General features: G+C 49.8%; 1 pseudogene and 1 gene segment (V, D, J or C); both read right to left on the bottom strand.

Moving 5' to 3' along the window:
• Window positions 1-236: 236 nt before the first annotated feature.
• LOC103002369 (immunoglobulin lambda variable 2-18-like) lies at window positions 237-4,136 on the bottom strand (annotated as a pseudogene).
• A 5,276-nt stretch (window positions 4,137-9,412) lies between these two features.
• LOC103002635 (immunoglobulin lambda variable 2-14-like) lies at window positions 9,413-9,982 on the bottom strand. The segment is given in 2 exon segments: window positions 9,413-9,792; window positions 9,908-9,982. Coding segments are annotated over 2 exon segments (426 nt in total).
• Window positions 9,983-11,040: the final 1,058 nt, after the last annotated feature.

Raw genomic sequence — 11,040 nt, forward strand, 5'->3', positions numbered from 1 at the left:
ATTCCAGGAGCTAAGGGGGTGAGGCCCTGGCCAAGCTTGGGGTGGATGAAGGGGGGCCTCTGGGGACAGGAAAGGAAAAGTGTGGGGGGAAGTGTTAGCTCTGGATTTGAGGCAATCGTTGGTGTGTGTTTCACAGAGGTATGTGCTGTACTATGTAGACATTCACTTAACGATGTCTTTTTTTGAGATTATAATAAAGCGGGGACTGGTTCAGGAACTTCTCACAAGTCCATCAGTCAGGCATCTGACACCAGGTCAGATCCCAGCGGTTTGGGTCTTTGTCTGCGGGGGTCGCTGTGGACAGGCCTCCTGTGATCACTCCAGGCGTCCAGTGCTTCCTGCAAGAAGCAAACCCTGGGGTCACGGGAGCTGCCTTAGCTCTGCTGCACGTTTGTTCATACAAGCAGCAACTCAGGGCCCCTCATGATTCGGGCGTCACAGTTGAATTAAAAATTCCTGAGATGTTTGCGCCCACTCAATAAGACATGACGGAAATATAATAAGAATGACTGCCACTAAAGGAGGAAAATTACTACTAACACATAATAGGAGTAATAAACAATAAAGTAAAAGCATATACCTATTAAGAATCACTAAAATCAATGACTGGATTCTTATATTTCTGGAAAAAATTAAATATGGGATTCATTAAATACTAACAGTTTAAGAAAAGAACGTCATAATAGCCAGAAAAGTTTAATGACACCTGACCCAGAAATTCAATGGACACATAAAGGTAACAGCCCAGCGATGCTGATCCCTCGTTGCGGTGAATAATAACAACAATAGCAGATATCTGACCATAGAGAAAGCTAAGCCATTTCATGTTACCTCCACCCAAAGTGGCTTTTCTCGCATCATCGTAAAATTATATTCATATATAGTTAAATTATTTGAAGCTGCACAGGAAGCTGCCACTACAGCCTGAGACTCCGCACATCGCACACCTGGAGGGTGGTGGCTTCAGAATCTCCTACTGAAGCATCCTCTGCTCGCCACACCTACCATGGGGTTTTGTCGGGAATTATCCCCGTTGTAAAAACAGAAACTAATTTCGCATCAGGAGATTGTATCCCACCTTTACAGGAGACACTCATAGAGGCCACGGTGGCTCCCGACCCCCTGTGCACAGCTGACTATTGGTAAAGATCCCACTGATGCCCTTACAGTCAGGGAGCAAGTCTCCCCGCAGGTGCCACAGAGGATCCCGGAACAGTGGCCTCTGTGCCACCTCTGTCGTCTCCACCAGGACACACACCTGTCGGGCAGCTGCAGTGTCTCACCAGCCTTACACACAAGGGACCCTGACTCAGGACACGGCTCAGTGTCCAGTAACTGAGACCCCTTCCCCCTGTGCTGTGACCCAGCTGCTGGGGGTCCCTGTATGACCCTGTTCAAGCCAAGGTGATTCAAGCATGATGATACTGACCTATGTGTTTATAAGTAAAGAAAGAAGGTAACAGGTAAAAGCTTAGAAAAAATCATGATGATGAGAACATTATGAGAAGATTGAGCTTCCTGGTAAGAGGATTGTATTAGTCAGGGTTCTCTAGGGAAACAAAACAAAGGAAATATATACATATAGATAACGAAGAATTTTATGTAAGTGATATATATATATATATACTGAGAGAGAGAGAGATTATTATTGATTATTGAGCACGGAAATCCCAGGAGCCGATCTCTTCAGCCTGAAAGCTGGGAACACTGGTGATGTAATTCAGTTTGTGTCCAAAGATTTGGGAACCAGGGGAGCCAGTGATGTAAATTCCAGTCTGAGGGCTGGAGAAGTTGAGGTGAAATGTCCCAGCTCGTACAGTGAGAAGAGAAAACAGACGTGAAATCCTCCTGCCTTTTCCTTTTTCTCTACACAGACCCTCAACAGATTGGGTGATGTCCACCCACACTGCGAAGGGCAATGTATTTACTGAGTCCCCAGATTCAAATGCTCATCTCATCCAGGAACACCTCCCCAGACCCATCCAGAAATGATGCTTCTTCTGGGCCCCATGTGACGAGTCAAAGTGACACATAAATTTAACCATCTCAGTGACCATCCACGCTGATTTGCCCCACAGTGAGGTCTCAGCCAGGACAGGGCAGTTTCAGTGGTAAAACTGGGAAATTTCTGGCAATCGGGAGACTTGGTCATGGCCCAGTTCTGGTGCTTATGCTTGGGTCCACCCAGATGTTCAAACCAGGAGGTCGATGCTGACGATGCAGTATTATTCGGCCATAAGAAGGAATCAGGTACTCATATGTGCTTCAAGGGGAAAGAACATTGAAATCATTTTAAAGAATGAGAGAAGCCAGACACAAAGGGCCACATAGGGTATCATGGCATTTGTGTGAAAAATCTGGAACAGGCAGGAAGTACATTAATGTTTGGAGGGCTGGAGTGACAGGGAAAGGGGATTGCCTGGTGACAGATGAGGTGTTCCTTTTCCGGGTATGAAAATATCCTGGAAGACTGAGTGTTAGTGGACGTTCAAACTTGTGAATACATTAAAAAGCACTGGATCAATCACCTTAAAATAATGTATGTTATGGATTGTGAAGCCTATGGTAGAAAGAATATGAAGGCTTGGTTACTGATAGATACAAATTACATTCAAATGATTCAGAAAATAAATGTTTTGTGTTCCTGAGTGTGTGCTGTGTGTGCATATGGATGTGTGTGTGTATAGACATACAAAGGCAGAGAGAGAATGAGAGAAAACGGGATATGAGAAAGGCAAATATTGCAAAGTATTAAAAAATAGTGAATCTGGGAAAGGGTTCTGCAAGACTTCCTTATAGACCTTTAAATTTTTATTTAACTTTGTAATTACTACAAAATAATAACAGAAACAAATGAAAGCCTCAGTTTAGGAGTGAAGGGATGAATGAGCTCAGAGGACATTTTAGTCTCGCTTCCCCATGAACTGGGACCACTGTGCACAGTGCTACTACTTGTACCTGAGCTGCAGTAATAATCAGCCTCATCCTCAGCCTGGAGCCCAGGGATGGTCAGGGAGACCGTGTTCCCAGACTTGGATCCAGAGAAGCGGTCAGGGATCCCTGAGGGCTGTTTATTCACCTCATAAATCAGGGTTTTGGAGGCTGTGCCTGGGCGCAGTTGGTACCAGCCAACAGCGTTATATTTCCCAATGTCATTGCTGGTTCCAGCAACAGGAGATCTTGACCGTCTGTCCCGGATTCCCGGACAATGAGGGAGGCTGAGTCAGGGCAGACTGGGCCCCGTACCCTGGAAAGGGGAGAAACGCACTCTGGTAAATCCCGTTCTGGGACCCAGGTCACCTTGAGAACAAAGACACAAAGGATCAGCCAGATGTCTCTGGGGTCCCTTCCCAGGAGGCCTCACCTGTGCCCTGAGTGAGGAGGGTGACAAGGAGCAGAGCCCAGGCCGTGGTGGAGACGCTCCAGACGCTGCCTTCTGAGCGCCCAGCTCTGGGCCTGCTCCCCCAGACCTCTCTTATCCCCTCCCCGCTCAGAGGAGGGAGGGGCCTCCATGCAGATCAGCTTCCTGCACCTGATGCTCCTCATTCTCTCCTCACCCCCTCTGACCAGGCCTTGGACACTAGATTTTCTGCATCCTGGGGGGAGAATATAGCTCAGGGATTAAAACGTTTTGACACACAGATGACATGTATATACAGGAGCATGAATTGTTTGTAGCTGGTTTGCAGGGAGAGAAAGACCAGCTGAAGTCCCTCAGGCAATGAGCTCCTGGATCTTCAGGGTCTCTGCTGGGACAGGGCTGTGTCTCTGGGAACCTCAGTGCAGGGGACATTCCGCAGCGCCCTCTGCTGGATGACTATCTCCAAGGTCTCTATGTTTGGGAAAGGGACAGTCCCACCAGGGGAAACACCTGCTGTTTGCTGGGTGGCTGGTGGGAGCCCCAGCTGCAGCCTTGTCCTATCCCCGCCCCCACCTCTTTGTTCTGAAGCATCTGCACATCGAATCCACGAGCAGGTCCTTGACCCCAGCCCCCCACCCCAGGTCCCAGACTGGCCCTGGACCCTAGAGTCTCTGCGTCCCTGTACAGCAGGGCTCTTCTGAGAAGATGAAAACTCTGTGACACGTTGTCCTTAGTCAGGACACTGACCATTACAGGGCCCAGGAAATGGGGCCATCCTGGGATGTCCCTGTCGCCCACTCTTTGAGTCAAGATGTCATTGGCTAATAATCCCGTTAACCACTCTTTGGGTTTTGTGGATGGAAAGTGAGGGCTGGGCTCCGAGGGGCTGGGGTGACTTAGAGAATCCATCCCGTCTCCTCCCGACACCACAGGGGAGCTGGGGGTGTGCATCCCCCTCCCCAACCTGTCCCCTCAGCAGGACGGGCCCACTGCCCCCCTGTCCCCTGCCTCTGCAGGGCTCTGAGGATGAACCCTAGGACCCCCCACTTCTTCCTCCTCCTCCTCCTCCCAGCTCAGCACCAGCCACCCTGTCCCTCCTCATCCCCTCCATGCCCCTGTCCTTTGTCCTGCAGCCTCATCAGGATGGAATTGTCACCTGCCTCCCCAGGTGACTCAGACCCACCCCTGCAGGCTCTCTAATCTTGTCTCAGGACGACCTTGTCTCAGGGTGAGTGACCCTGAGGAGATCTCATTTCAGGGCAGAGGAACCTACACGATAAATGAATCCACCCCCATAGGTACACTGATGAGAAATATGGGCCCATGAGATGAAGCTGAATTCTCAGAAGTGTTCGAAAAAAAGAATAATGTAAGTAAGAGTTAGAGCCCATCAGGATGGAGGGAGCCCTAAAGGAAATGAGGGAAGATGCCAGGGTGTGCAGGGCTGGGAGGAGGGGCTGGGTCAGAGTTCACCTCAGGGCCCAGCCACAGGGACCTCTCCTCAGGCAGGTCTATCTGCCACGTGGTGCAAGTGAGGATTCTCCTCTGTCCTCAGCGGGAGGTCCTCACCCCAGAGCTGGTGTCTCCCTGAGGTCAGGCTCCACTGTCCACAGAGACGCTGGACCCAGTGTGTTTTGCGTGTTTTCTAGACAGAGAATCAGGGCGGACTGGTCTTTCCCAGGATTATCACTGTCTCAGTATCTGAAATGTCTAGTTCCTGATTATGAGGAAAGCTGACAATTGGTGTAATTGTCCTTTGCATCCCAGGGTTTATGCTCCTGCCTCTGGGTACAGGGCCCCGCGGGTGATGCAGATGGAGTACTCGGTCCCCACAGAGCAGACCCCCGCATCCTTCCCGGGTACAATGGGGCGGGGGGACCCAGGAGTGATGGTGCTGTGTGTGTGTGTGTGTGTGTGTGTGTGTGTGTGTGTGTGTGTGTGTAACCGAACAAGACCCCTATGGAGCCTTCCAGGGACAGACCATCCCCAATATCCTCTGCTTTAGCTCTTCTCTGAAGTACCTGGATAATAGTATTTGATGCAAATTTCCTGAGTTGTTTTGCAGATGTGAAATCCACTCCCCACCCCCACACCAGGTGGAAGAACTACTTGGTGACCATGATCACATAGCCCCAGGCCCCCAGGAGCCTAAGGACTGATAATGTTAAGCCCTGTGACTCCACCCTGCTGCCTCACCATCAGCCAATCAGAAAACTGTGCACAAGCTGATCACTTACCCTGAGACCACACCCTCTCCTAGCCTTTGAAACTGCTTTGCTGAAACCCTCTGGGCAGTTGGAGGCTTTTCAGGGCCTGAGCCACCTCAACTCCTTTCGTGGCCCTGCAATAAACCTTTCTCTGCTCCAAACTCTGACATTTCAGTTTCTGTGGCCTCACTGTGCATGGGGCACATGAACTTGTGTTAACCTGTGTGTGTGTCTCTCTGTTAGGGTGCTTCTTCACAGAGACAAAGCAGGGATAGATCGTAACCTGGACTTGATGGTGAGATGGTGGGTTTCCCTTGGATCCAGTCCTGAGCTCGGGCACAGGAATACAAATAGGATTTGTGCAGAGCAGAGTTACCCCACAGCCTGAGATTAACGTCCTTAGAAAGACCTGCCTGCAAGACTCAATCCTGGTTTGTGTCTGGTGATTAGATTTCAGGAAGTTTCCAGCTATTCTCCAATAAGAATGACCCCCCCGAGTCTATACCTTTCTGTAAACTTACGGGTTATGCTGAACGCCTGACCTCTACCCCACCTGGAGTCCGGTATTTTGGTAGATGCCAGACACAGGATGGCTAGTAGAGCACTGTATGGGCGAGCCTTGTGGGTATGATGAGCCGCCCTGGGGGACAATTCTTCACATAAGTTGTCACCATTTGACTCTAGTGATGAACCCATCTCTGGGAAAGGTCTCCTGGAAGCTTCTCCTTGTTTCCTCGGATTTTACGTCATCCACCATTGCACTTAGCTGATTTTGCTTGGTCTCCCTTCACTGAAGGAAATCACAGCCACCAGGACACCTCTCTACTGAGTCTTGTGGGTCTTCTTTTTTTTTTTTTTTTTTTGTGGGTCTTCTTAATGACAAAAGTAGTTGCCTGTGGTCTTGGGGACACTTGACACAGGACGATCTGAGAAAGCAAGCAGCAAAGCCAGGGTCTAAGGTTTCCCTCCATCTCCTGCCGTCTGCACCCAGGGGGTAAAAGTCATCATGGGAATCAGGGTCTGCACTAAACACCACCCCTCCCTGGACAGCCCAGGACCACCCAGGGAAGCAGTAAGTCACGAGCACTGGAAACTCCCAACGGCTCCCCACCACCCCCAGAACAAGCTCCAGTGAGAGAAAGATCAGGGCCACACTCGGATCTCCTGCTCTCCTGACTTTCACTGTGGGCTCCTGCCTACACCACTCTTGGTTTCTCTCCGTGGAACCTTGATCCGAAGGCAGGGACCCCAGATGCAGCCACATTCGCCCCCCCCCCACCACGGAAGCTGGTCTGGAGCCTCTGCCTCCTGGATCTCAAGGGCTGCCAGAGCTCCCACAAGAGCCTCAGGCCACCACCCGGGCTCTATGAGGGGGGCTCCCACATAGGAGGAGGGAATCCTCTGCCAGTCAGCACGTGCTTTGTCCTTGTTAAGGAGAAAATGCACAAGTGGTTCAGCCCTTCTTTCTCCATAACACAGGCTAACGTCCACTGCTTCCTTCTTGGTTTATCCTTTAAATATTCCATATGTTTGCAGTAGGAAAATAACCAAATGCAATCCACCTGCAGGAAAGTTCTTTGTTTACCCACTTTTGACTGTGATTTCTTATTGGATTTCCCATGAGTCGTATTCTGCATTGCACATATTACAACGGCTAAGAGTAAGGAGATTTTTTAAAAATTTAATTGAACTTTCAGAGGTTCTTCATCTCTGCTCCAGAAAAAGTAACCCATCGGAAATCTCTTGACCTCTGTGGTGCCGACTCCTCAATCACTGTGAATTCTGAGCGAAATCCCTCTCTGCCCACACTCCCCCAACCTAGTGAGGGCTCCTGTTCCCACTTCGGGGATACGGAGACAAAACAAGATCCACTTTCAGTCCAGAACTCGGTCCCCACATGCTGTCTGGAATACCGTTTGGGCCTCACATTGAATGTGGCACAAAATGGCAAGAGATGCTTTTGACTTGAGTCTGTTGCTTTGTGATCCGAGATTTTCATTTCATTGAGATTCCGAGAATCAAAATACCATCTATCATTCTATGATAGAATAGCAGCTTTTTTCTTGGTCAAACATATCTTTCCAAATCCACCTAAAATATTGGGTCAAAACTTGTCCGAAGTTTTCTCATCAAGCAGAAGGGAATCAATGACCCTCTAGATTCAGTGTGTATCACCATCGTGCTCTTGAAAACTCATCCACATCCTGCTCTGTGATGGAGCTGTTAGGACCTGCAGTGAGGACGGGAGAGGGGAGGGGTCTGTGTGTGGACACAAGGTGACCTTTGCTCCGATTCTCAGGCACAAACACACACATCTGCCTACAAGTACCCACACTGGATTGTTTAAACTGCAAGCTCAGGGTTACTATATTCAGGGGAATATTTGATATCACAGCTCAGTCTACTTGGTAGAATGTGACTTCTGAACATGTGGAGAGCCATATTCAGGTCATTCTCATTAAAAGAAAAAGTCTTACTTTGAAAAATGTAAGACTGATTATAAATGCAGTTACATGTTTAATAGAAAAAAAAGAAGAAAGAAATAACAGGATAACAGGACAGATGCAAAGGAGGAATGGCTGTTTCCATAATAATGGTGGAGGGTAGAAATCATAACAGAGGCTATTTCAGGAGAGTGAAAACACTCTGAATCCTGCACTGCACACTTATTAGCAGCTATAATCCCAATGAAATTAGAATTTAGAAGTGAAGTTGGTCAATATTTTCTACACTCTACTTGAACTCTGATGATATAGATAGAAAGATGAATGATTCTGGTCATTTATAAAATGCTGTCATAAAGACAAATGAATATACAGATTGAGACTAGCATAGACTTGGAAAATAAGGGGCCTAGCTGGTTGGTTTAAAAAAAAAATCAGATTTATCAGCAAGATGATTCAGATAAGAAAAGTGTGCACAGGAACGGCATAGAGTGAGCCATACTCGAGGGGACTTCCAAAGTTAGAGGGCCTTAATGAAAACAGTCCACTGAAACGTGATTTCAACTTCATGAGAGCCAGGAGCCAGGACCACAAAAAAGAGCTGCTCTCCAGTCCTGGACGCCTGAATACACAGCTATCAAATGTTCCACTTCACTTGTTACTATGGGGATGATGTGTTCTGAGCAATCCAACCAATGCAGTTTTTCATCTAAAGTATTGAATTTGGGACATTCCTGGCAGTGCAGGGGTTGAGACTTAGCGCTTCCATTGCAGGGGGTGCAGGTTCGATCCCTGGTCATGGAACTTAGGTCCCACAAGCTGTGTGGCATGGCCACAAAAAACACAACAAAAACCAAACAAAACAAACAAAAAAAACAAATTAAAAAAACTATTGAATTCACACAATTTAAATTTTAGTAACATTTCCATTTGAAAACTGTCTTTCAGGTTCAAGAAAAATTTAATATTGAACCCACAACACTCGCGCCTCTTTTTCAATGAATTCTCACAGGTGTTAGATATGCTGGGATTCCACCTGGAAAATGCACTGGCTCCTCATGGAAACATGTGACCTTGACGTCACTGAGGAATAGGGACATTCCCCTCAGCCACCCTCTATTCTGGAGCCACTTTGCAAAGAGCCCATTGTATTGGGAGACTGTCTTCCTGCAGGGCTGTCCCTGGACAGGGTTCACCGATGCCAGGAGAGGGACAATTCTGAAACCCAGAGTCTGTCCCCAACCCTCCTGGCTCAGCCCACTCAGATGCAGGTCAAAGAGCAAGGAGAACAAACAAGAAAAGCACACATTGTCCTTTGTCCTCATCCCTCTGCAGGGTCCTCAGATCTCCTCTCAGCTGCCGATGCTTCAACCACAGATGCAGATGAGCAAGCAGCAGAGTCACAGCAACGGGAAACCTGTGAGCTCAGGGCAGGTTTTGGTCTCACTTCCCAATGACCTTGGACCACTGTGCAAAGTGCAGCTACTTGTACCTGAGCTGCAGTAATAGTCAGCCTCGTCCTCAGCCTGGAGCCCAGAGATGGTCAGGGAGGCCGTGTTCCCAGACTTGGAGCCAGAGAAGCGATCAGGGATCCCTGAGGGTCGTTTATTGACCTGATAAATCAAGGTTTTGGGGGCCGTGCCCGGGTGCTGTTGGTACCAGCCGACATAGTTATAACCCCCGACGTCACTGCTGGTTCCAGCACAGGAGATGGTGACCGTCTGTCCCGGATTCCCGGACACTGAGGGAGGCTGAGTCAGGCCAGACTGGGCCCAGGACCCTGCAAAGAGGAGAAACACACTCTGGTCAGTTCCGTGTGGGCCCAGGTCACCCTGAGGACAAAGACACAAAGGATCAGCCAGATGTCCGTGGGTTCCCTTCCCTGGAGGCCTCACCTGTGCCCTGAGTGAGGAGGGTGAGAAGGAGCAGAGCCCAGGCCATGGTGGAGACGCTCCAGACGCTGCCTTCTGAGCCCCAGCCCTGGGCCTGGGCCCCCAGACCTCTCTTATCCCCTCCCCGCTCAGAGGAGGGAGGGGCCTCCATGCAAATCAGCTTCCTGCACCTGCCCCTCCTCATTCTCTCCTCACCCCTCTGACCTGGCTCTGCAGGTGTCCATGGACAGCAGGGCTCATCTGAGAGGATGAAAACTCTGTGACACGTTGTCCTTAGTCAGGACACTGACCATTACAGAGCCCAGGAAATGGGGCCATCCTGGGATATCCCTGTCGTCCACTATGGGAGTCAAGATATCGTTGGCTAATAATCCCGATAATCACTCTTTGGGTTTTGCGGGTGGAAGGTGAGGACAGGGGCCGGAGGGGCTGGGGTGACTTACAGATTCCATCCCGACTCCTCCCGACACCACAGGGGAGCTGGGGGTGTGCCTCCCCCTCCCCAACCTGTCCCCCCAGCAGGACGGGCCCCCTGCCCCCCTGTCCCCTGCCTCAGCAGGCCTTGGAGGATGAACCCTGAGACCTTTATTGGCCTTCCTAGTAAAGGTTTTATGAAGCAGAGCAGATTGGGGACACTGCACCCCACACTCTCCCTTAGGGGGTTAAGGAGGCCGCAGCTGGGGGCTTCATACAGGTCAGGAAACCACAGCAGAACCTCCTCAAACCCAGGCCCTCGCTGCCCCCTGGTGGCCTCAGATGGTGATGACGGAACCCCAGGGAGGCAGCTGAGTGGGGCTGACCCCCCAGCTCTGACCCCCCACTTCCTCCTCCTCCCAGCTCAGCACCAGCCACCCTGTCCCTGCTCATCCCCTCCATGCCCTTGTCCTTTGTCCTGCAGCCTCATCGGGAGGGAATTGTCACCTCCCTCCCCAGGTGGCACAGACACACCCCAGCAGGGTCTCTAATCTTGTCTCAAGACAACCTTGTCTCAGGGACAATGACGTTGAGGGGATCTCAGCTCAGGGCAGGGGAACCTTACAGGATAAATGACTCCTCCCGCATAGGTACACGGATGAGAAATATGGGCCCATGAGACGAAGCTTAATTCTCAGAAAGCTTTGAAAAAGAATAATGTA

The sequence above is a fragment of the Balaenoptera acutorostrata genome, chromosome 13 (assembly GCF_949987535.1).
Source record: "Balaenoptera acutorostrata chromosome 13, mBalAcu1.1, whole genome shotgun sequence".
Lineage (NCBI taxonomy): Eukaryota > Metazoa > Chordata > Mammalia > Artiodactyla > Balaenopteridae > Balaenoptera > Balaenoptera acutorostrata.